This window comes from Struthio camelus, chromosome 15 (assembly GCF_040807025.1).
Source record: "Struthio camelus isolate bStrCam1 chromosome 15, bStrCam1.hap1, whole genome shotgun sequence".
NCBI lineage: Eukaryota > Metazoa > Chordata > Aves > Struthioniformes > Struthionidae > Struthio > Struthio camelus.
This window is the reverse complement of record NC_090956.1, coordinates 9363967-9389910: the sequence shown is the minus strand read 5'-3', so window position 1 is coordinate 9389910 and position 25944 is coordinate 9363967. Positions and strand designations below refer to the sequence as shown.

The 25944-nt window shown below is 44.7% G+C and overlaps 1 protein-coding gene across 2 annotated transcripts in view; it reads left to right on the top strand.

Moving 5' to 3' along the window:
- The window catches only part of POLR3E (RNA polymerase III subunit E), a 30462-nt gene that overhangs the window by 691 nt on the left and 3827 nt on the right, over positions 1–25944 (top strand). The window contains exons 2-20 of one of the 2 annotated variants that reach the window (XM_068909072.1): positions 705–804; positions 3695–3775; positions 4942–4992; positions 6560–6637; positions 8164–8279; positions 8611–8693; positions 9437–9544; positions 10043–10092; positions 10405–10524; positions 11091–11176; positions 12162–12206; positions 12291–12382; positions 13171–13291; positions 14886–14967; positions 17450–17509; positions 18572–18729; positions 19026–19090; positions 20599–21095; positions 25280–25357. In XM_068909072.1, the coding sequence (XP_068765173.1) occupies positions 3740–3775; positions 4942–4992; positions 6560–6637; positions 8164–8279; positions 8611–8693; positions 9437–9544; positions 10043–10092; positions 10405–10524; positions 11091–11176; positions 12162–12206; positions 12291–12382; positions 13171–13291; positions 14886–14967; positions 17450–17509; positions 18572–18729; positions 19026–19090; positions 20599–21095; positions 25280–25357 (1926 nt within the window). In that variant the 5' untranslated portion in view covers positions 705–804; positions 3695–3739. The remainder of the gene's footprint in view (positions 1–704; positions 805–3694; positions 3776–4941; positions 4993–6559; positions 6638–8163; positions 8280–8610; positions 8694–9436; positions 9545–10042; positions 10093–10404; positions 10525–11090; positions 11177–12161; positions 12207–12290; positions 12383–13170; positions 13292–14885; positions 14968–17449; positions 17510–18571; positions 18730–19025; positions 19091–20598; positions 21096–25279; positions 25358–25944) is intronic. The other variant, XM_068909071.1, reaches the window with a different exon arrangement.

Here is a 25944-nt window from a genome sequence, read left to right as displayed (position 1 = left end):
GCCGCAAATGTGGGGGCGGGTGGCCCCTCTCCTGCCTCCGGACCGCTGCCCGAGGGCGGCGAGAGGGCGGCGGTTCCCGGGCTGCCGCCTGCCCTTGCGTAGGAGCATCTCGATTTCGTGTGCCGCCGCTCGGGGGGGAGGGGGGGTCCGTGGGTACCGTCACACGGAGGTGTTAGTGACCTGCTGGAGCAGTTCTGGCAGGTCTGGCAAGAGTCTGTCTGTGTCAGGTGACGTGCGGGACTGCAGTCTTTTTGTTCACAGTTGTTTCAAAGTTTTCAGCAATAAAAAGGGGAGATCTAGCACCCAAATACCCATCCGAGTTCAGGCTTAGAGGCAGGATTCATCTGCTCCATCACTGAATTTTTTACAGTCCTTTGGGCGCAATATTTTTTCTTCACTGGTTCTAAATTGGTGCTGTCATGGGCAGCTCGTGAGCACTTCCATCCTGTCCTAGAGTTCATCACTTCTCAGAAAAAATGAGAAGATTTACCCCTTGCCTTCCTAGAAGATGTTCTTAAGTTTAAGGGTGTGTATTAATAATTGGCATTAATATTGATTTACACCAGGAAAGTCCCTTTAAAAAGAAAAAAATTCTGCATAGAGGGATAATTTTAAACAAATACTCAGGTGACCGTGCCTGATGTCTGGTAGCTTTTAATTCCGTGCTGTTACTCTTCTGGTGTTCATTTCTGCATTCCTCGTAGATAAGAGGAAAAGGGTCTACACAGACTGTAGACATGAATTGTGGCTGCAGGCCTGCAAGGAAAGCTTCATTCTGATTCGGTGTAACATCCCTCCAATTGCGTGAGTATTATAAATCGTTCTGGGACACATGGCTTCCTATGTATCTCCCTGTCATTCGGGTATTCTAATAGAAGGGTCTGTTGTCATTTTCTGTCCTTAAATGGACAAGAAAAATTGTGATCTTTATAACTGGACATTTTATTTAACCACTGACAGCAGGATTCAGGAAGAGCTTTCATGTAAAATTACATAAGCAGCCTTAGATGAAGGACAAGAAACAAGGTTGTTGTTTTTTTTTTCTCTCTCGCGCTCTCTCCCTAGCCCAGGGAATCTTAATTTCTGTTCCACAAAGTGGAATAACTTCCTCCGGAGAGGCAGACGAGAATAGCGCACGTTTGGTGCTCAGAGAAGGCAGGGGAAATGGGATTTCCAATGCCCCTGTGGGGACAGGGGGTTGAACGCAAGCCTCCTCCCTTCTGAGCGTTACCAGGCGCTATCGCGCGTCTCGGGCCCCCTCCCAGCTGGGGCTGTGCTCTGAGGGGAAACGGCACTTGTTCCATTTTTTTGCAGAGCTCTGTCCTGTGTACAAAGCTGGCTTTAAGTGAACCTGCTGCATCAGGCCACCCAGGAGACATGAGTCGGGGAAAGCAACATTGGAACTGACGAGTCTCATTCCTTTAAAATAACTTATTCATGCTTGTATTTCTGGGAAGAACTGAATGTCTGATAGCAGGAGACTCGTAGTCACTCGCTCGGATGTCACATACTCACGGTTGTGCCAGAACAACCCCAGGCCTGTAGTTAACTGAAGATGCAGGCTTTTCGCTGTGAAGGTTTTGCATTTCTACAACATAATTCCACATCTGAACATCAGATGATAACTGGTAAAATTTCAAGCATGGCTGTGTGGGAAGAGCCAGGGATACGCTGGTGCATGATGAGATGGAAAATTCTGGTTCTGTAGTGGGAGGAGCACTTTTTTGATACTAAAGAACCTGAAAGTGAAAAATACGGAATCATATTCCTAGCTGGGGTGGCAGAGACAGTGTAGATACACCAGAGGTGGTGTTGGAATGGAGATTTGCCCATGTAGTGGTGTTAACAGCACTTGTATCCAGAATGTCTATCCAGCGTCTCTGGAAGGTTTCTTAGACAACTGTGTGGTATACTAATACAATGTTTTAAGAAGCCTGGGTATCTTCTGAAGTATATTGAGCTGGTTAAATTGGGAAATGGACTGTGTATTTTAAAAAAATTACCGCTGTCCTGGGTGAACATAGATGATGACTTCCCTTGCTTCTCTCACAAGCTCTATATTGCCAGCTGATTTGGACTCTGCCTCCTTCTCTCTTTCTTCCTCCGTAGGAGGTCCAGCAAAGAAACGAGCTGGCACCAGGGAGTAGAAGACAGTGAGGAAGAGTGGTGTTTTAAATGATCTGGACTAATTAACACTGTTGCAGTGTCATCCCAAATAATTTATAAATCCTTCTTTGTTTGATTTCAGCAGGAAAAACTATTGTTGCTTTAGCTGAGGGACCATTTTTTTATCCAAAGGTCTGAATCAGGCGTGATACTGCCTCCTGCACTGCGATTTAACAGGGTGATTCTTTGTTACAGAGCACCTAGTCCTCAGCTAATATCAGAGTCGCTTTCCTTTAGAGCATATAGAATAAACACTTTGCCAGTAACAGTCTTTGCAGTTTACGCTTGCAAGGTTGCCGAAAGAAGGAAGAAGTTTTGCAGAGAGCAAACTGAGGTGACCGGGCTGCTCTGCCAGGGCCCTGCTGGAGGACGGCTTGGAGTCCAGCTCGCGGCGTTGCTTCTCAGCGCTGTTGAGGGGCACCAGAACTTGCCCGGAGCTGCGGAGATGTCTCTGGGCTGAGGCTGCAGCCCACGTTGGCATGGCCCTCACGGGGCAGCCTGTAAACCTTCATGTTAGTAAGAGGTTGGATCCTCCTCCGTTATGTTAGTCCTTTCTCAGCCTTTCCTTGCTTAAATGGAAGCAGAAGTATTTCGTTATCTTGCAGGATAAGGATTTAGATGAAATTGTTTGCACGTTATTTTGTTCCTGCCTCCGCTTTCAGCAGGCCGGGAGTTTTTATTTTGGCTTTTGTTTTGCTCTGCTTCTGAGGGTGCTTGGAATACTTCCATGCACCTGGGTGCGATATTCAGGTCAGAGTTATGAAGTAAGATCTGTTGTTCTAGTGATTTCAAAGGCCTCCAAGAGCAGCCGAGAAGTGTGTTTTGGAGCTCTCTTTTAGAAATACAGTCTGAAGAGTGGTAGGTCCGTTCTCAGCCGGGAGACAAGACTGCAACATGTCATGTGGATGAAGTCAAGGACAGATGGGTGTTCACAGATGGGAATATTGACTGGTCCCAGAGAAGAGGCTTTTTTCTTCTCTCAGCTCTTTAGCTGGAAGCTCTTTCCATTGTATGCTTTCGAGGAAGTTTTTCTGAGAAGTGAAACTAGTTGGACCGTGTAGGACTGTCCTTAGTGACAGTGATGGGTGCTGTGGCTATTTTGGAGCTCGCACAGGGCTCACACTGACCAGCTAGTACGCTGTTTATATGCTAGCTGGAAAACCGGCTGCCACCAATATGAAGTGGTTATGCGGTATATAAAATATATATTTTATGCAAATACAGTAGGCCTGTCTTTCCCTCCATAGAGCAATGATCTAATGCTCTCTTTCTTACACAGCTGCTGACTTTCACCAAAAAATTGCAAGGACTTAATTATATTTGACACATCTACTTGTCTTTTAATTTTGGTTGCAGTTGGCCAAGAGGTTGTGGGTTTGCATGAGCGGATCCACGATACCCTATGCGTTCTGTCAAAAAACCGGCAGAACAGATTCTCACTGAAAGGAACCAAGTTAACTTGAGCAAATACTACATGTGGTACAAGGCACAGATGTAGTGACTCATAGATATTTTTGTTTTCCTTCAGGTTGTGCCAAGCGAGAAGCCAAGAAACAGCTTTTTCTATCCTAGCATGGCAAATGAAGAAGATGATCCAATTATACAAGAGGTAAAAGTGCATTGCGGCAGCAGTGACTGTACATGATTTTTTATGATTATTCTAATTTTCCTGTGTTCTTACATTGCTGAAACTGTGTCAGTGGTTGCCTGATAATCAGTGACTTGTTGTATACCAAGGAAATACGTTGTGTGGACCAAGCCTGTGCTCACGGTATCTTATCTTGCCAGAACAATAGCATCCATGTGGGCGAACTCAGCAGGGAGACGTGCTCCGTTTTTTCACCCTTTTTAGTCTTTCCTCATCAGAAGAGGAACATAGGTGGGGAACTTGCTCTACTACTGTGTCCTTTCACTGGCTCCATTGTTCATCTCTTACAGCTGAGAAAAACTGGAATAACTTAAATGAATTAATATCTGTTAAATTTAAGTTATGAATGTTATGTAATATGAAGTTATATGAATATCGTTTTCCATGAACTGTTAAATTAAATTAAGATAAAATGTTTTCATGCCTTCTGCTAAAACAAGCAGTTGTGATTTGATTCTGGACTTCTTTAAAGGACTGTTATGTCCCAAAGAGTAGCCACAAGGTCTTACTCACTTTATGTATGAATTCACATACAAGAGGTGCAAGGAAGGACAAGCTCATAAGAAGGAGAAAAGCCATGAGAAGAGGAGTGGGAATTGACAGGAGTGTTTCCAAAGGTAGCTAAAATGGCAGCTCCCATCTGTGTGATACTCATGAAACAACTGGGAATTTCAGGTGCCAGTGTCTTGTCTAATTAAAAAAACTTTTATGACAAGATACCCGGTAATGAAATTACCTTTCAGTCATGCTGCCAAAGGGAAAGAAAACTCCTTGTTCTGCCTGAAAGTTTGATGACTATTCACTTCAGTCCCTCAGACAAAAATTTTCCTGTTTCATTTTTGTGTTTGCTGAATTTCCTTAGAGAGAAAAAACTCAGCTAGAGCTGCTGTCTCCTGCCTCATCATAGTAAAAAAAAAAAAAAAAAAAAAAAAAAAAGCTGAATTTCATGTCAAAATCAGCAGAGAGGAAGCCTTCGTCAAGGGAGTCATGAACCTGTGCCTTATTATTGGAATTCATAATGAAATGCTAAAATTGACGCTGTTTGAGCCCTAGAAGTTTTGGTTTTATCTGAGGCTCCATTGGTCATAGCTGTTTATCTGATGAAAGTTGTTGGTTTTGCTTTTCAGATTGACGTGTTCCTGGCCAGAAGTCTGCTGGAGAAGCTGTACCTGTTTCAGGTATTCAAGTTAACTTTTTGAAGTGCCCTTTTTTTTTTTTCTTTTTTTTTTTTTTTAATAACTTCAGAGAGCAGTAACCTTTCTTAGGGCTTCAGCCTGCCAGGGTCTTGGGTACAGGCAAGCCTGTTTGGGGCTCAGTCATTTGAAACATTTAGTATTAAATTGTTGCCAAAAGACATGAGTGCCCATTTAGGGCACAGAGTTGTCATTAAATAACTCCCTCTTCCCTTTAAACACCCTAGAGCAGTGCTTTTGGAAGGTCATGCCTTTTTGGGGTGGTTTGGGTAAATCTGCAGTCTCTTTTGGCCATCTTCTGTCATCACTGATTTCTGCCACCTTTACTAAACAAACGTTCTTCTAGGACCGGCCCTATTTAAGGCCATGCAGTCAGTAGACACAAGAATACCAATTAAGGGTGTTCTTAGAGAAAGAGTAAAGAGAGAAACGCATAGAGTTTGTGTATTTATATTGTGATCTTTTCCAGTGCTGAAGGCAGTATTGAAAAGACCCCTGGATTTTTAGATGAATATCACCACAAATGTATCCGTGTGCCCAGCTGTTTAGTTCTGCAGGACTGCTCGAATTGCTGGGTTCAGAATTCAAACCAGTGCAAGTCATCAGAAGAGCCCCCTTATGTTATGGGGATAAAACTAATGAGTGGTTAGAGGTAGAAGTATGTTAGGAAGCCAGAGGTCTAGTTTTCCATTCTGCCACTGAATCTCTCTTAACAGTTTTATCCTCGTGTCTTGCTTTTTCCATTGGCAAAATGGGAAGTCTTTTGGGACAGTTGGATGAAATGTTCGTTTATAAACCCATGGTGCTTGCTAACGGACCTGCTGCCTCTGGGACAGATGCTCAGCACAGCACGCGTTGGCAGAGTGTGGCTGGAGGCAGCCAGGCGCACTGGAGCAGGCTGTGCAGCTTTGGCCCGGGAGACCCGCGGTCGCTCCGCGTCAGGGATGTGCACTGCGTAGTGATGGGGGGGGGCCCTTTAAGTTCTGGGAGAAACGGCAGCTCCAAGCAGGCTGCTGCTGCTATAGCTTGAGGATTTCGCTTTGCCCCTACCCTGTCCCCTCGGCATCCCCAAACTGTCCAGAAAAGAGGACTGTGGGACTAAAACTGGGTCTAGTGTCTTGGCAGGCTGCACGTGGAACGTGTCTTGTGGGCTAACACTGCTGATGTAAACTATAAATATTTTATTTTTAGGTAATAAATCCCCAGAGAGTTAATACTGAGGGATAGGGTTTTAATGGCTTCCAACACAACATGGTCCCCTGTGTGGTGGACTAATGTGTGGTACCATTTTCCTGTTTGCTAGCTTATTGTGACTTATTTTGAGCAGGAAGTGGGGAGGTTGTAGTGACAAGAGCAGAGCAGCAGGCTTTCTAGGCCATGTTCCCAAATCCATTAGCGGCTCACAAGATAGTCACGTCGTTTATTTTCTTGATGCTTGTTATCCATCTGGAAAGTGGATCTACGTGTGAGGGACAGGGAAGGTTGAGTTAATTTAAGTGAAGTGCGTGGTCTTTTAAGTTAAAAGGTTTTATGAAATGTATTTGTTTTCCAGTATCCAATTCGTCCAGCTTCCATGACATACGATGATGTGACACATTTATCAGCAAAAATAAAACCGAAGCAGCAAAAGGTTGGTTGTCGTTTAAGTCCAATCTGTAAAAATTGTTTTGTGCTGTGCAGAACGTACTTCAGAAAAACTCTTTGTGCTATTTAGCTGTTACAACTGTGCAGCTGCTTGTGGGAGGAAACCACTGTGCTTGGAGGTATGAGGGAGTCTTTCACTGTGTTTGTAAAGTAGAATTTAGAAGAAAGTTTCCTCCAGAGAGGAGCCTGATTTATAAAGAAAGGGATTAGAGCCGTGATGGAAAAGCCACTGTCTTGATGTAAAGTAGAATCCCTCAGGGAATTGTAGTTACTGGTGTTAAATTAGTTTGCAGACACTTGGGCTAGTAAATCTTGATTTGCAAGGCTTTTACAGGGGTATAGGGGCTGAGAAGGGATAAGCTTTGGAGGTGTGCTGTGTCCTTCAGTGGCAGTGTGGGTCGTGATTCATCTCCCTTGCCTGGCTGTGGAGCAAACAGCCCTTTTAAAATCAATGAGGTATAGGTAATGGAAGTATAACCAAAACCCGAATGATTGTACTTGCTTACAAATGTATTCCAAAACAATGAGTATGATTTAAAAATGCCTTATCGTGTAAAAGTCCTGGAAATCTGTCTGTGATACCAGGATGTTGCTGTGGGAGATTAAGGAGGGCGCATGTGTGAACTTTGGAATTAGGATGCATACTATGTTGGGGAAATCTTCTATTAAAATTAGCAAAAATTTGCATTCTAAACCCTGTGCAAAGCTGGGATCTGCCATCTCAGCCAGGGACTTGTAGCTCTCTAGTTCAGTTTCCAAGTAATATAAAGGGGAAAAAAGTACGGTGATAGCTGTGATATATGAATTTTGAAGTGCTTTGGCACACCCTGAGGAAAAGTAATTATATTGTTACAGTATATAAAGAGAAAGGCTGTGCAGGAAAACAGATTTTTGCATGTCTGAACTTAAAAATTGTGTCAAGGAAAAAAAGTTCTGCTCGCAACTAAAAGTTTGGGGCTTGGTTCTGTGCTAGGATCAGTATAAATCAGGAGTAACTACTGAAATCAATGGGAAGTGCTGCAGTCTTGCACTGACCGGAACTGAGCCCTTGTCTCTGAGCAGAAGATAGTTACTTTGTACCCCGGGGTACCTAAATTTGGAGGAAACATGCCTTAAGCTTGGGAGGTTCAGAATGAATCCTCAGTGGTGGGGAAGCTTGAAGAGTATTTTTTGTGCATTTGACCTATTGATGAGTAAACTAGATTGATACTGTAGTGGAAGTGAAGGGTTTTTTTTCAGGGCTGCTTAGAGGAATCTTGTTTCTCTGGTCACACTCATTTACGTGGGAGATTATTTATCCCTACCCTGTTGTTAAAATGTCCCCATCCTACAAAAACCCACAAATGTGCTCAACCTCAGGCATGAGATTTGCCCTGTGGATTTGAATGATGCTGCTTATTTATTTAAATTTACTGCAAACCTATGGAAATGTTAACAAGTGTGGTATTGAAGTTTAATTGATACGTTTGGGGTTCTGCCTTTATAATTATGTGTATTTCCTTTCCTATTTAGGTTGAACTTGAAATGGCCATTGATACTTTGAATCCTAACTACTGTCGCAGCAAAGGAGAACAGATTGCTCTCAATGTAGATGGCACCTGTACAGATGAAACAAGTACCTATTCCTCGTAGGTGTCCTCTTAGCCTTCGTTTCCTTTTTGTAGTGGACGTACATACGTATACGTATATGTCCACTAGGATTTCAGGGAAGGGTGAGAACAAGTGGATATGCAATCTCAGGGGAGCTTTGAACCCCAAGGTACCTAGCGGTACTTTTGAAAAGTAACATGTGTTTTTTGTTGTGCTCCATAAATTATGGTTTGCAGGCAGAAAGATGAGCACATACTTGCTGCATGCAGTGTTGATAGTCCCTTTTGGAAATCAGTAATTTCAGGCCTTTAACAGCTGTGTGCCATACTGCCTATAGAATACAATCTCACAGATGTTATCTGTTTTCAGGAAGCTGATGGACAAGCAAACTTTTTGCTCATCGCAAGCTGCGAGTAACGTTTCCCGCTATGCAGCTGCTGTTTATAAAAAAGGTGACTTTCTTTTGCTTACCTTTCACATGAGTGAAATATATCTATCTGGCTTAAAATAAGACTACTTTGTTCTTTGTTTTTAGCAGCTTAGGTTCATATGTAATTGGCTGATGCTCCTTTAAATAAAGGAAAAGTTTTCCTTGTCAATATCGCAAAGTTCTTGAGAAGGTCTATCAAGGTTGTAAGTAATATAGCAAAGTACTGTTGGTTTACACATGCCTTCAGGGCCCTAACACTGCATGATGCTCCAAATATATTTTATTTCAGGCCATGAATTTATTATCGTTATTTGCAACATTTTTTATTGTTATTATATTATCTTCTCCATCTTTTGTGGCTGTTTTATTTTCCTGTCAATGCTTTCTGCCCCTCTTGCCTAACACCTTGGCAGAGTTTTGACCCAAGGATCATTTGAGATGAAAATAGGTAGGTTGTCTTCAGTGATGGCTATTTTACTAGGAGTCTCCTGAAGGATAGGGCAGGTCTGAGCCAGAAAGTGGCTCTCTTCAAGATCTGGCTTCAAAACAAAAGGAAAGTGACAGGGGTAGGTCTTGACCTTTCATACTCCTTTAAAATCCTGAGTACTGGATGAATTTTTCATTTCAATCCCTTTTTACATTTTAATATATTAAATATTTAGGTTCAGTTGAGGCTTTGCCGTTACAGAGATGATGATACTGAAAAGTGCTATCTTTGCGCACTGGGAATTAATAGTTTTGACCGACATCAATTCCCTTTTTCAGGTGAACTTCACCTGACTCCACTACATGGAATTCTTCAGCTGAGGCCGAGTTTCACTTACTTGGACAAGGCTGATGCAAAACACCGAGAAAGAGAAGCTGCTAATGAAGGTAAATTCTCCATGAATTGTGTTTGCTTTGGGGAGATAGGATGCAAATTTTCTCTATAATTTTACTAGTAAGAGCCATTGTCTTTTGAAGGTATATAGTGTAATAACATAGTGATTGTATGGCCGTTTTCAGCCAGATTGTTCCCTGATCTTATTGTCACTGTAGCTGCATAAACGCTTGTATAGATACAGCATGGAGGATCAGCAGAGGGACAGGAGGCAGTAGGTAGTGCCAAAGGGCAGCAGTAGTGACTGTCACCGCTGCCGCTGAAAAGCTGCTCAGCAAACTACTCCCTTGGTTACTTATGGGAGCAGCATCCCCTCTCATAGGAGGGTGCGGTGCTCTCATGCACTACATATCTTGGCAGAGCTGGGGTTAAACCTGTGGCTATGTTGCTCCTAGTTCTGCCTTTTTCCGGAATGGGCCTCTGAACAGTTACAGGTTGGCTTTGACTCTTTCGCTGTCGTGGTGTTTTTATCCTGTTGTGTTTTTTGGCAGGTGGTGATTCATCCCAGGATGAAGCTGAAGATGATGTTAAGCAAATCACTGTATGTCCAGTGTTGCTTGTTACAGTAGTTCAGGCAACAGTTCACAAAAAACATGACAATTCATGCTCAAATGAAAGGGCAGAAAACCTCAGCTGGTCCTAGCGATCCTGGGTGTGGGAGAGGGAAGCAAGATGGACGTGCAGTTGTTGCACAAGCACAAAGATGGCACTGATAGCAAGGGGTGTTTCATTTGAGCTGTGCCCCATTGCTGCCGCTTTTTCACGCGTTCTGTTACTTATGTGACAGATAATGCAGTTATTTTTTTGCTTCAAGGGTTTTGGGGCTGTATTTAACGATGCCCAAATCTTCTAGGTACGATTCTCCCGGCCTGAGACTGAACAAGCTCGTCAGCGGCGTGTTCAGTCCTATGAATTCCTGCAGAAGAGACAAGCGGAAGAGCACTGGGTCCATCTACATTATTATGGCTTGAAGGTAGTTATGTGCTGGCTGCTGAGGAAGCCTGCTGCGTCTGAGGGCTCAGCCAAGTCTAGAACTGGTTTTAAATCTGGGCCCGTGGGAATCGGGGAATTGTCAAAAGATAACGACGAAAAGTAGGTCTGTAGGCTTAAACCGACCCTGCAGTGCTCTGTACCTCCTCCACTGTAAAATATTTTGAGGTCTCTACTCTGGAAAAGGTTTAAAACTGAGAGCTGGGCAAACATAAAGGGGGGCCTGAGTCCAAGAGTCACTCAGAGCTGGATTTATGGGCTGCACTTCGTAGAAGTCAGGGGAACCAGTCAAGTGAGTGCCAGAAATCTTGTGTGTTTGACAAGGCATATATGTCTGGCAGGAGATTTTGAAATCCTATCAACTGAAAAGTTCCCATATGACATGAGCATCATGCAGAAAATTGAAAGCAGAGCATGAGTTAGCAGGATGGAACACTTGAATGATGGAGTAATGGCAGGGTGGTCACGGTTGTGAATGAGGAATCCAGCTCTGTGGCATTTGGTATCTTTATGTGGCAATGACTCTTGGGTTTTTTTCCACATCTCCAGGATAGCCGTTCTGAACATGAGCGCCAGTATTTATTCAGTCAAGGTCATGGCCTTGCTGAGAACACGGAATTAATTAAATCTCCCAGGTAAAGTTTTGTGGTTTCTTGCAAAAGTTGCAATAATTTGTTGGGATTGTTTTCAGGGTGGTAAGCAGGTGTGTTCTTTAAAACTGATCTGTGAAGTTGATAATGCTATCTATGATAAAAGCTATTTAAGTAAAACGAAACACACTAGGCTTCTTCAACTTACGCGAGTTGCTTCCTGTATTTCTCTGTGCTCTGAGATTAAAACTAGTTGTTTTCACTTGGGAGTGTAGCTCCTCGTACGTTATCACAAGCATACGTTGCTGGGACTGTAAATACTGTAAAGGAAAACAGAAGCTCCTGCTGTTTAGAAGAAACAAAGACTGAAGCCAACAGCTTCCAGTGTTAGCAACTATTATAAAACTTTCTTTTGTGATTTGTAAGAGACACCTGAAACTACTTGCAGCTTGTTCTTTTTTGTTTCTTGATGACTGCAGCTGCGTGGGAGATGTGGAAATCTTCCCATGATGCAGTCAGTAATAGTGCTTCACTGTAATCTGATAGAAACAGGGCCCAAGTAACAGGAAAGTCTCTCTCTGTGTCTGTCTCTGTCTGTCTCTGTCATGGCATGAGTGTTATCTCAGTGGAATAGCACTAGATTGCATGAGTGGAAAAGACTTTTGTTTGTTGCTGCCTGTCTCTGTACAGGATGTTGCGTGTCCCCACTTATTGCTGTGTCAGAGCGCCTGTGTTTAACGTATTTGCTCTTGCAGTTCTCTATTTGGACACCTCTTGCACACAGAAGAGCTGAGGTGTCTGATTCCTGTTTGTTTCATACCTTCTCTTTGGACAGATGAATGTCAGTAGCTTTTACTAGCATTGAATTTGCAGAGGAAGGTGGGAGAGAGAAGGGGATGTTTCTCTCTTCAGGCTAATGTTTGTTTTGTAGATTCATACGAATAGGATTGCTCTAAGCAGGAAATAACTGTACTTAAACCTGGAAAATCCCTAGACAAGCATTTTAAGGATGTGTTTTCTTTTCCTTTAGTGAATATTTAATGATGCTGATGCCTCCAAGTGTAGAGGAAGAGAAGTAAGTGTTTGTGCAGAATGTTCAAAGACGATACCGGCTGGATGCTGTTTTCCATGAGCTGCAGCTCTGTCTGTTTATTTGCAGTGACAAACCAATGGCTCCAAGCAATGTCCTTTCCATGGCCCAGCTGAGAACTTTACCTCTTGCTGATCAGATTAAAATCCTGATGAAGAATGGTATGTAGCTTTTGTAGTCCGCTGGCTCACTTTACTTTCTGACCTCTAATTTCCTCAAATAAGGTACCTTTCCTATGAGTATTAGTTCTGTCACCCCACCAGGGAGAGTCAGCCTGGTGCTTTGATTCTGTGAAGCGTCCAAACCCTGTTTTTTTGGGAAGAGAAGAGCAGTAGCAGCAGAGCTGACACAGCTGCTCTGTGTTTGTAATCAACTTGCTTTTAGAATGATTTCTAATCTGATGATGGCTTTCAGGATACACCTATTTATTCAGATATTTCCTGAAATGTGGAGCCTGAACGTGAATTAGAACTTGAAGGTTAATGCAACAAGCTGCACTTTAGCTTTTTCTTTCCTGGGAAGTTTTCAGTCTTATGCACTTCTTGAGTGTCATCTGGGATGGTTTTATTCTGTTACTCTGGAGTTGCTGACTATCTGACAAGAAGGGATCCTGAAGACTTTGCCTCAGGAGCTTGCTGTCTTGTCAGTTGGCTCTGTTTGTTTCCAAATGTTGCCAGAGACATAGATGTTTATTTTATTAATGCATTAATTTAGGACCAGTTAAGCTAATTGACTTTGATGCAACACTAGCCGATGTATTTGGAACAGATGCTGCCTGTAACGCAGGGCCGGGGGGTGACTAAGAGCTTCATTTTTGTTTTTTTCTAAGATACGTTTTGACTGTGAACTTCAACATAAGCGTAAATCATAGGATCCTAGACTTATAAATCTGTGTCTATATCGTGTGCGTTGAAGGAACTTTTAAGCTGCTATGTATTTTGCCTTTCAGTGAAGGTCATGCCTTTTGCCAATCTGATGAGTTTACTGGGCTCTGGGACTGACTCTACGGCAGTTCTCCGCTGCATACAGCAGGTGGCAATGCTGGTCCAGGGAAACTGGGTGGTGAAGAGGTATGGCTTGTCTTTGTTACTGGGATGCAGTTTCCTGCTGTAAGGAGAGAATCAGAACAATAGATCTTATATACTCGTTTTCATTCTGCCCTGAAGTAGCTGTGTTCTTAACTCCCAGTACTTTAAAATCTTGATTTAATGTTCTGCTTGTTAAAGACTGCTTTTTAGTGCAGTCGGGTATTCAAAATTTTAAGGGCTGACGTTAAATGTTAAATGATAAATAGCTCGGTACCTATCTCATCTAAAATAATGGCTGATGCCTGACATGATCTGCATTTGCACGTTAGTTCTGTCAGGTTTTTGGTGTTGTTTTCACTCATGTTATTCTGGGAGAGGACAGTTCTGAGTCCTTCCGGAGATTGGTGTGAACTATAAACACCCAAAATGAAACCAGTCTCAGCTCTAATACTTCTTGGCTAAAATCAGTCAAAGGAAGGTCTTTGTGCAGTCAGCTTGCTGTTCTTCAGTGGATGCTGCTGTTTTCAACTGAGAGCTGCTCTCTGGAAGGCCTTATCTGCTTGACAAATCAAGCGTGGGGTCTTGAGTGCACTACCTGAAATGGATTCTGTATCACCCTGCTGTTTATTAGGATAAAGCATCCCACTGAGAATTCAGATCTAAAGTGCAATATGATTTTTACCTGGGTAGAGTATTGCATGCAGGGAATTTTAGTCTCTGGGACAGCGATCTATACTGAGATGAATGTACTAAGCTACCAATCCAAGTCTGTTAGCAGGACATGTTTTAGCTATTGTGATACAGGCATGTGTTAGCGGCATGAATAGTTTTTCAGTAACCCTTGCTCTCCCCCAGCCATCCTAGAAGGAAACTGTGAGCAAGTTAATGCTGCATGTTAGCACTCAGATTATTTTTATGTTGTAGCTGACCATTTCCTACTTCTGTGAGGAGGCTGTGTGCATCTCTGGTAGATGTAGCCTGTCTGGGATGATTGGGCACAGAGCAGCACCTACACGCATCAGAGCTTTAAATGGAGCGGGGACCCGCTTCTCCACTCTGGGTGGAAACGGGATTATGAACTTGAGTTAGCTTGAGACTTCGGAGACCGTGCTGACAGAACACCATCCAGCTGGTCTCGCAAACAAGTGTGGAAATAGGGTAGTGCTGGCCCCAAAGCTGTCTGGTTCGAGCAGTGAATTTTATAGCGTTGCTCTTAATTTTTTGATTACTGGGAAGAAAACGAAAGAAGCTCCTTTCCGTAGATCAGCATTTTATCTAAATGCTACCTTCAAGGCTGCATACCAGGTTAGCCCAGGCGTTTCTTAGGATCTTTTTGGTCTTGTTTACGCTAATCCAAGGGAAAATAGGCTTTGCTAGAACAAAGCAGAGCTTGTACCTGTGTTGTACGCATCTGCTAGTCACAAGATTAGGCTTTGCTGCTGTAAGCCCTTTTTGTACTAGTGTAGTTGCAGTAGTGTAATTACACCTATGTTAATTCCTTTAATGTAGACTAAGCTTTGGATAAAGGTGTAATTTAACTGCAGAATAGGGAGGACATGTTTGTTATGTTAATCTTCACCAATGACGTTTGGTTGCAGTACCTAGTAACTAATCCAGGTTCCTCTTTAATTAACAGTGATGTCCTCTACCCGAAAGATACTTCTAGCCCGCATAGTGGAGTTCCTGCAGAAGTGCTCTGTAGAGGGAGAGACTTTGTTGTAAGTACATAAGAATTTGTTATTTCTAAAGGAAAAATGAGATGAAGCTTGCCTGAGAGGCATTGCAAAACTCTGCCATTCTACTGCAGTAGGGTGTTTTCACTGAGGAAATTATTTGTACTTTAATCCTGACGGTGTTGTTACAAGTACGTCATGGGGATTTTGGTGTGGATTGGCATTGTGGCTGGCTGGCAGGTTCACGTGATCTGTCATTAACAGTGTGTTATTCATTTGTTTCTAATACACGGTTGGCTGTAGCGCCACTATCACAGAGCCTTGCAGTGCAGGCCTCTCACAGAGAAGGCAGGACTGGAGAATAAAGTGCTTGTGAAAGTGTTGCAGCTACATTTCCTAGGGCTCAGGACCATGAGGTCTCAGGAGAGCAGTATGGGTAAGCTCCCTGTGCATGCACAGTTGATCTTTAAAAAGGACTTTGCTCACCAGAGCTGCTGCTCAGTGAAAGGACTTTGTTTCCAGGCACCTTTTGTGAGCAGTAGCTGCACATGGAAGTTGAAACGAATACAGGTCTCGTCAACACACGTGTGACCACGGCAAAAAGGAACAGCCTTTGCATTGTGTTTATTTTTGCTAACGGTAGAAAGAATTAAGTTCCTCAGTGGTTCTTAAGTTCATGTTCAGTTTATGGCTTCTGCTCTGTCAAAGAGAAGCTGACAAGTGCGTTGCTATCGTTTTTCCAGTTAGACTTGACTGTTCCCTTTGTTTGCAAAGTTTGTTTATGAGAATTAGCTCTGAACAGGAGTGTGCCGTGCAAGAGACCTTAAGAATATTACAGTGCCAGTGTCAGATAAAACTGATGGTGATTGAAACTGACTTTGTTGTGTCTTGATGTCTGCCCAAGACGCTGCCATATGGAGAGCTGGCTTCAGGTGTGACCCAGTGACATAAGTCCTTAGGACACAGCAGATTAGGTGACATGTCATGTGTAAAGTTCTAGGGACCAGAAAGTATTACGCTCAGTTAAGTAAGCAGTAATGTTTAGATTGAGATGTAAAAATAAATTATTCTCATTTGAATAATGGCAAATATACCTTGTGTGAGAAATGAATCTGTGCTGCTCTTAAAGGCAGGTAATTTGTTGATTAGCTCTACAATAAGGAAAAAGTTAAAATGTTGGAAAAGAGAAAGCATCAACGTTTCTGGCGTTCAGACAAAATGAAATGTTATGGTCATAAGACTCAGAAGTAGTATGTAATGCTGTGATGCATCTGTGGAGAAAACCTATTTTCTAGCTTAGAAAATGAACTTTATTTCCCTACATCTACATTTATGTAAAGTAATGACGTTTAAAAATATTAATGCTCAATAGTGACTTTAGTGTCCAATTGTTCCATGCTATACCTTGAGGAGGAATAAAACAATTTGCATCTTTTCTAGAAGTTTCCATGTGTTACCTACATCCCCACATAATAAATTAAGAGGGCATGGGTACTCTTGGCTTGAGGGTAAAGTGCTGTATGAGAAACTGCTGCCTCAGAGCTGGATGTATTGTGCAAGGAGAGGTGATCGATTTGTTTCCTTTGGACAGCAGCTTCTTGTGCTTTAAAGCAGAAATGCCCTGTGCCCTAGAGTGAGTGTGGTGGTTTTGTGTGTTTGTGGGCAGCGAGAAGCTTAATCAGGGAGAAGGATGCATGGACGGCATGGCAGGACAAGGAAAAATCGTCAGGAGGGAGATTTTAAATTCTTCACAACGTTATTAATACACACAGACTAAAGAGGTTGTAGTCTATTTAAATGGAGACAGAAAGAAATCAAAGGTCACGTTGAGACTTTGTTCTGCCCAAGTCCTCTTGTATCCTGTTAGCCAGCTCTATGCATCTGCCTCTCAGTACGTTGCTTAGTCCTTAGGAGTTGCTCTGCAGAGCATTGAGCTTTTCCACTGACGGTGACAGGTATGTGAGTGAGGGGCCAGTTCGGCGTGACTGTGATGTGCATTGAAGAAGGGAACGGACACTTTTCTGGGAGGCTGCAGGCCATACAAAGGCAGGAGCCACCAGCCTCTATAGGTGCCTACCTTAACAGAAGTGGATGAAGAGTTTCTCTAGGTTGGTAATTAGATGCGTTGTTAGAAGTTGAGCCTCAGGTGTGACTGTCACTTTTGGAGTCCTAGCATGGGTGCACCGCGTTTTGGTGTGTTTAGAGGGGTGGTGGTGGTGTTTGGTGGGGTTTTTTTTTTTGAGTCTGAGTTCAAGAGTCTCTTCATAGCTTTTGTAGTCACGTGTTCATCAAGGCAAACCATGGACTCTTGAAGTTTTTGATGTTGTAGTCATAACCGTTTGAGTAAGGAAGAGGCCAGAAGGCATTTTCCTGCTGCCTGGCTGAGAATCGCCGAGTTCTGCGTCCTTGGAAGGAGCGGGGTTTCCATTCTTCTGGTTGCACTGCTGAACAGGCTTATTACTTTGACTTCAGTGACGCAACTGCTAAGTAGAGTTATTGGAGTTTTTCTCCTTTGTTCCCTTCCTAGATGTGGAAGTTCACGCAGGATCGCTGGGTTGTGCGAAAGGAAGTGGCAACAGTTACAAAAGTGAGTGACTCTTTTCTTCTTCCTAAACCAGGGGCTGATCATAAGCATTAGCTGTTGTCGGCAAGCCTGTAGTGGGTGCTGCTGCGAGCCTTTTCTCTCTAGTTCACAGTGTCTACGTTACTGCTGACTTGCAGCGTTGCCAGCCTGGCATGCCTGCCCTTTGAAACAGGCATAGATACATACTCATTATCCAAACGTCTGGAGCAGCTCCCACAGTTACCACAACTCCACAGGACATGACTGCCCTTATAGCTGAGCTGTTGGAACGCATCTTGGGCCCTCATCTGTTTCATTGGAAAGCTGAGCATGGTTTGAATTAAGCAAGCTGATCTTGCACCAAAGCGGATGAGTGTTCATGCAGTCCACGCTAGCTACTCTGCTTGGGCGTGATATGAAACAGCAGCTCTTCTGGCTGCATTTCCCAGAGTTGCCAATACTGAATAATGGGAACTGAAACCGTAGCAGAACCAGAGCCACCTATCTCCTGATGGAGAAATGGATGGCTCATTGCCTAAAGGCAACTCAGGCACCTCAGTATGCTGCTAAAACTGGCAAATGAGTGAGAAACATAATGCAAAGATGGCAAAAAATCATTTCCTTAAAATGCAGTAACATGAGGCAGTTTATTCACAAACCCAACTGTTTTTGGACTGCAAGATCCACTACTGCTTACCGGCTGTGCGTATACAGTACAGCATGTCTGACCCACAGCTCTAAAATAAGGAAGATTAAAATTGTAGAATATGCTTCTCTTCACAATAGAATCTTTTCATCTCGGCTGGGAAACTCCCATTTCTCTTATAAAACAAGCCGTGAGTTATTTGACTGTCAAATGATTAATCACCACTGGTCTCTGAAGCGCTGTGCCTTTAGCATTATGTGAAAGTGTTGGTGCTGCAGAGAAGGATGAATATCTCTCTGACTTACCTGGGTGTGTGTTCTTCACATATGCCAAATCAAACCAACTCTGGCCTCATGGAACAGAGCCAATTGTTGCATGGCTGCAGATGTCCTAGTTAAGTAGACTTCCATGATCACGTATGCTTTTTCTTTTTCTTTCAGCTTTGCCCAGAAGATGTGAAAGACTTCCTAGAGCACATGTCTGTGGCAAGAATAAACAAAGGTTGGGAGTTCATGCTCCCTTATGATGAAGACTTTGTAAAGAAGCATCCAGATATAGTTCAGAGGCAACATATGCTGTGGATGGGCATTCAGGCCAAGTAAATGACTTGTTTTATTTTGGGGAATAAGTTAAAAACAGAGAACTGTCGAGTACTAAGTTTCTGTAGACATTGACAGATAATTTTGATCTCTGTTGCCTCAATGGTTCACCAGTCACCAGGCAGTGGTGTGATGGGGGGGGGGGTGTCACTGCACCACTCAAGCCATTCCTGTTCTTTAGTTCCCTGAAGAACGGCTTTTTGAAAATGGAGCGTTATGGCTAATGCTAGCACAGCTGCACGCAGGCATACCAACAACTAAAACTGTCCTGGTGTGTTTTATTTTTGTATTTCAGATTAGAAAAGGTCTATAATCTCTTAAAGGAGCACTTGACACCAAAGAAGCAAGAGGCACAATCAGGTAAATGGAAGTGTACTTGAGTCATCTTGAAGCACATGCATTTCTCCATGTTTCTGGCTGATATTTTGGAGTTCCTCTTTCTGTTCTTGAATGCGCTGGGGACCCAGTTTTGTTTTATTTAGTATTTTTCCTTTCTTGTGATTTCCTTTAGATTATTTGAGCCAGACCTTGGTCTTCATTGACGTCACTGCTGTTGGGGTGACGCAGAGTTGCCATAGCATCCCTGTAACAGAGCAGGGAGGATTCCTCGGCACTGGGGACTCACTATTTTACTGTGTAAAACCAGGTGGATCTGTTACCCGCTTTCTCCTTTCAGGCACCTTTTTTGGAGTAAGGGTGTAGGCCGTTGCCGAAGGGAGGACACGGCCAGTGTGCAAGTAATTCTCACCTCTCAGTTTGCAAGCTAGTGTGCGTGAGGTTGAGGCAGTCCTTACTCAGCCCCAAATGAAGATGGGTGTTTTCTGTTTCCCCCGATTTGCACTGGGCGCTCTGTGAAATGGTTGAGGGCTGAGCAGTTAACGAAGAATGTGTTTGGCAGGGGGGGCAGAAGGAGGCATGAGGTGATCTCTTTTTGACGTGCTTCTCCACTATGGATGCCAGTGAGAATATTAGAGTAGCTACTCCATAATCCTAAAACATTGTGAAAACTTGAGATTCCAGAGAGTTTTAACTAGGCGTTTGGCTCATTGCCAGGCACTGGAGCCAGTGAAGAGTATACACAGAACTGACAAACGAGCATATGAATCCATTTCAGTACCCTGTGTCTGATCTGCTTGGAGGGATTAGGTGTTGGGTTATTTGAAGAGGATTAGTGGGCCTAACAGCAGCGCAGATAACAGCGTGTGTGCTGTGCATGCCTTTTCCTTAGACGCGGCACTGCTCTTGAGACTGAGCCTGGATTTCTCCGCTGCCAGAATGCCCCTTCCTTTCACTCTTGGATTGCTGGGTGTTGAGAGGACGCTGGGGCAGAAGTGGCAGGATTGAGTAGGAAAGGACTCCCTCCTGTCCCTTCTTCCCCTCACTGGGTTATAATACTGAGAAGAGAGTCTCAGACTCTTTCATACTGCGCATCGCATGCTAAAAAGGTGTTCAGATTCACTGTAAACCTCTCTTTGGTCTCCTCACTGTAACCACAGGACATCCTTGTGCTGGCTCTGGCAGTAGCTGCAGCATGCTCTACCAGCCCCTAAGTGCTTTAAAAAAAATTGTCTGTTTAACAAAGGAGCCTTTAGGCCACAAGTAGTGATGTATAAGCAGCCTGTATCCTGGTTTCCTGGTTTGCGCTAGGATCCCTGGTAACTGGACAAGTGCACTTTCTCATGGCTTCAGGTTCCTTAACTGGAGCGCCTTTCCCCAAGCATCTGGCTTACAGATCAGATTTAAGCCGTAGATTTCATTAGCAGATGATGTTCCCTGGTTTCTTTCGCTATGATCCCTTCAAGAAACATTCTGCAGAACCAGAGTCCTGGTTACACTGAGACTATATGATATCTTTTGTTTCTTGCTAGCTCATCCGTTGCTGGTTTCTGGGGAGCAAAGAGTCAACATGGCTAAAGCAAAAGTCAAGCAGAACTATGGACAGCTGGAGAAGGAGTTCCAGAAGCAAAAGGCAGAGATGAAATCAAATGACACCTCAGCCAAGATGGATGTTTCCAGCATCCGCATTAAAGAGGAGCCTGTGAGCGACGAGGAGCCCATGGACACCTCAGCCTATGAGGGCATGAACAACGGCGTTGTCAATGGCCTCCATGCGGAGGAGGACTCCACGGACTCTTTAAATGACCGCTTGCCTGGAGGCTGCATCGATCGGGTAGCCCAAGAACTGAAGGCATTTGTGTCGTCAACATTTAAGAAACAATTTGTACTCACCCTGAGTGAGCTTAAACGGTTATTTAACCTTCACTTAGCCAGTCTGCCTCCAGGACATACATTGTTCAGTGGCATTTCGGACAAAATGCTGCAGGACATGGTGTTGGACACTGGCTGCAAACAAATTTTGGTGCCTGTAAGTACGTTTTTCCTGTGGTATGTTTTGGGGAGAGGAGATGAGGGGACAGTTAAATGTCTGTTGCGAAACGCGTATGCATCCTGTGCTGGGCAGGAAGAACAGATGCGCTCTGATACCAGTTATGTGGAAGCTCTTGGAGGTTTATCTGACACCCTGCCTCCGACAGGCCCCACACTCTGCTTTCTTTGCTGCGGTGTGCTGCATAGCTTAGTAGTCTTTGGGGCTGTTTCCTCATCCAGCGTGTTGGGCTGCAGTGGCTCACTGTGCTGACATGCCCCTGCCTCCGTAACAGAAGCCAGGTCAGTGGCAGAGATCCTCCAGCCGCACGAGCTCCTGCTCTGGGGGATGCCGTGGGGGGAGCAGTGGCATGTGCTGCCTGGGGCACCCCGGCAGGGCCCTCTGCAAACCCACAAACCGTGTCTGCGGCTGCTTCCCTTGGCCGGTTCTTTTCCTCATAGACCACTGGGACGTCTTTGTTTCTTTGTCTTTATGGAAATGACCTGTATGTGTGTGACTGTGCGAGTCAGAGACAGGTTTGTGTGACAGTAGCTTGCTTAAGAAAGGAAAAGGAATTTGACATCTTGATAAAGAGCCTGAAAGGAAGATCATTTTACAAGCTGTCTGGCGTTGCTCAGTGGGTTGCAACCAAAGGGAGAAACTGGGAGTCAACTGCCTTTGGGGAGAGAGTAAGAGAGATGTGTGACCCGCTTGAAAGAGCGGGCGAGGCGGGGAGGCAGAGAGGGATCCTGCAGCACGGGCTGAGGAGTAGGGCTGTTAGGAGGAGGCAGGAGGAACATGCGCTGTCGTGTGCGAGGTGGGTGTCCTGGCACCCGGGAACGGAGCAACCAGCTTCAAATGCCGCTAGGGACGCTGCCGGTGTCACTGCTTTCTGCTTTTCTCTCCTGACAGCTCCCGAGTCCTGGGTAATGTTTGTGTGGAGCTGTCTCTTACTGCTGGATTGACTGTTTTGTGCATAGTGTAATATGTTGAGGTTATTGCTGCAGTGTAACTTGGGACTGGGACTTGTTTGCCTTGGCCGTTTTGTTAAACGGTTCCATTCGCTCATTTACATGCTGTGAGGAATGAAAGAGGGATAGTTTCTTTCTAAAAAAATAACAACCAAAATACAAACTTCCTGAAGACAGGTGGTTGGGTTGGCAACTGCCTTCCTTCTGGAAAACCCTGTCACGGAAGAAGCTGCCGAAGTTTAAAGGTAGTCGTTGGAACCTCTCTGCTGTAAGTTTTAATCCTGCTGACCCAGAGTTTACTGCAAAACTGGATCTTGTACAGGAGCCTGTATAAGCCTGTACTATTATCATTCACAATATAAATTGCTACCCTCAAGCTTCCGCCTCCTGTTCCCTGGAGATGGCCAAGGTGCCTGTGCTGGTTTTATTCTTTGCATGGGCTCATACGCTCTGCTATTTCTTGATTGTTCCCATGGACAATTTTGTCAGAAGCCAGTGAGGCTGCCTGAGCTCAGTGAAAGCCTGGAGGGTTGTTTAGCTTGAGATTTCATAGTTGCTCATTAGTTTTCTGTAATTGAAACTGCTTTGGTGATAAAAATCAATGGTCTGAGATAATTAAAATGATGTTCTGTGGGGGTGAAGACACTCTTGGCTCACGCTGCCCTATTATAGAAAACATATTGCTGAAAATGGCAATTGAAACCTTCCCAGGGAATGAAGGATTTATTTTAAAGCTGACCTACTACAGCCAGGGTACAAGTCAAATAGTCTTTGCAGGAAGCCAGAAGAGATGCCACTCCGGCTCCAAAGGGGGCTGCAAGGACTCTTTGGCGAGGTGCTTGGCTTGCCTGGGCTTTGTAGCATCCTCCAGGAGGGAGCGGCACGCCACCGAGGCCGAGAGTGAGGCCGAGGCAGATGAGTCCTCAGCATAGCGGCCTACTGTTGTCATCAGAGAGGGCAGGAGAGCGGCATCCTTGGCAATCGCTTACGCTACGTAGTTACGCTCCGAGCTCGCGCTTAGCTGAGCCTGTGCCCTAGTCCCACAGGGAAACGTTTTGAGTAGAAGCTCATTCCTGAATATTTGCACCTGTTTCTTACGTACTGGTGGAGGTGCCTGGTGGTGGTGGTTGTCTCCTGCTGGCTCCCTTCCTGTGGTGCATGGAGTGGGGAGGTTCTGCCCAAATTCTGAGGATCTGGTTAGGAGTCGGGAGATGATGTAACCTTTTGTTCCTTCCTGCCTGGTTGGGGTAAGAGGAGAGGAATGCTGCCCTGCACTTACCGTGAGCCTTTTGGTCTAGCGCAGGTGCCAGGGCTCTTGGAGTGGAGTGCTCAACAGCTTATCGCTAAGATTATTTCACTCGATTAGTTTTTCTGGCAGATTCAGACCCATTCATTCTGAGTTAGCTAAAACATGAGGCTGCCAGGCAGTGACTATTTTTAGGATGTGCTCAGGGCTTTAGTGAGACACATGCCAAAGCCAGTGGCTCCTCCCTGAGAGCTTCTGTTTGAACTTGATGGCCCTGGGGACCCAGGGCAAGGGTTCATCTCCAGAGCTGTGCACTGCCTCTGGCGGGGTTGAGCAGGAAGGGGCACAGGGCAAACATTGTAACATTTAACATTTTAAAGAAGGATTTGAAGGCAGCGGAGAGCTGTTCCAAGCTGAGACTGTGTCCGTTTGAGAAAAGAAATATATTGGCTACGGAGATCCTAACAAATCTGAATCCTGGCTCTTACCGGATACCTTGTTATATTACAGCCATTTGGACCAATGTGGAAGTCTAATCCCACTGGGTAGCTCCTGGTGGACAAAGCTCTTCCCCTTTGCAATACGATTACAGGCAAAGCGTGGAAGTCAAGGCTGCTCTTTCATGCAGTGATGCGCAAGCCTTTTGCCTCGGCGTGAGAGAGGCTGGGAAGGAAGGTTTGTTTTGTACCCGCAGCCGGCGCTGAAGAATACTGGAACAGTCAGAACTGGCTTGTTAGCTTTTCACAGATGATTGATTTAGGTCGTCTGGGCAGTTAGCAAGGAATAGATTGTTAGTGACAGACAGGAAGAGACATGTCAGGAGTGAAGGCATACTCCAGCATTGCTCATTAGTCACTGCTCTGAGGGGAAATGCTAAGGCAAATGGAGGGCATTTTATTTTCTTCGGGAGTTTGTAGCGCTGAGGGGAGGCGGTTGCATTCCTTCCCCGCTGCAGGGGCATGCGGCCTCTGGCTCAGAAGAACCAAATGGTGTTTCTCTACCTTGGCACATGGGAAGAAAAACACTTCGTTTTTGGGGTCTGAAATGAGCAGGTGTCTGGGCCACTGTCCATCACCCGTGTCCATCACTGTTCAGTCTCCCGGAGCCCTGTAGCCTGCCCCCAAACAGGTGACAGATACTGCAGAAGCACGATGATGCTCGTCCATCATCCTGACTTGGGGCTAGCAAAGCAGATACATACGCAATGGAGTCTGAATCTCTAAAACCTACTGCTCTGAACATAAAACCTCCAGAAGGACCCTGAAATGCACTCAGTTGAACACTGCTTTGGGCAGCTGGTGGCCTGGGAGCAAATGCTGCTGACAGGAAAAATCTAGACCTCTTGTTGTGAAATATTGGTTAAGATCCAAACCTGAGATTGTTCTTCTGGCACTCGGTGGTTGTCCCCGTGCCCTCAAGGGGGATCTGTCCTCACGCAGAATTTGCAGGGCCCCAGTGTGCCCAGCACTTCCCTTTTACATCTTCAAAGCGGTCGGCCTGGCACGCTGGACCGAGCCTGTGGCGTAGGCGTGGATTTACCCCAGGGTGACCAGCAGCATAGAGCAAACGCAGCTTGGGCGTACCAAAGCCAAATCGGGATGCTGGAGCGCTCGTCCCGTTCCTGAGGCCATAGTTACCTGTTCAGCACTTCAGGTCTGCGTGCTACAGGATCACCTGGCAGGACAAATTTGATGGGGATCATGTTTCTGTCGAAGTCATCAGAGCGTATGAGGAGGTGTCTGCCCCACGGCTGTAGGGGACGGGCCGTGCCTCAACTGGCCCGGGGGCTGCCGGGACAAAATCACCCCTCTGAATGTGGAATGGAGCTTATGTTGTTTTAGCAGTCCTCATTACACGGTCACGACATTTTTTGATTCGATAATAGGTGCCCAGGGATACTGCATCATGGAATCATTAAGCAGAACTCATTAAATAGATAGTTATTTTTAACAGCCTCTTGTTCTCAGTTTCCTCCACAGACCGCTGCTTCACCAGACGAACTAAAGGTTTACGCACTTTGGGAAGCTGGTGACACTTACGATCAGGTGAAGATAAAAATAAGTGACAGTCTCGAATATATGGATATTGAGCATTTGGTGTTGTTTGCATTTGTCTTTCTGGATGGGATATAAAAGGTAGTTTTCCCCTTTCCCTGTTGAAGTCCCCAGTTTTCAACACCAGCCTGTTCCCGGCTGGGAGCCAGTGCTGAGTTTGCAGGGAGATGACTACTGTGTCAAGACAGGGCGGTGTGGACAGAAGCAAACGTGTATGTTGGTAACTAACTCAGGGGAGTACAAGTAATTTTGAACTTGTGAAGAGAATGGTTTCCCTGATGAGGCCTTAGACTGGGATCCAGCCCAGTTTTTTCTTTCTGATAACATAGCATTAATCACTGACTAAATGATGATGATACCTGATGTATCTGTTTTTCTGTATATTTAGAATAGGAAATAATTACAGCACCTGTTAGCATCTCAAGAGTTTTCAGTGGATATCAGAGTAAAATGAAGCGAAGGGAGCCTAACAAAACCTGGATAGACAACGTAACCTCTGTGTCCACGATTTAAGTGAATTTTCATAGGAAGAACTAGTGCGTTCTGATGCATTGTTCTAGAGAAAAGTGGTATCCAGC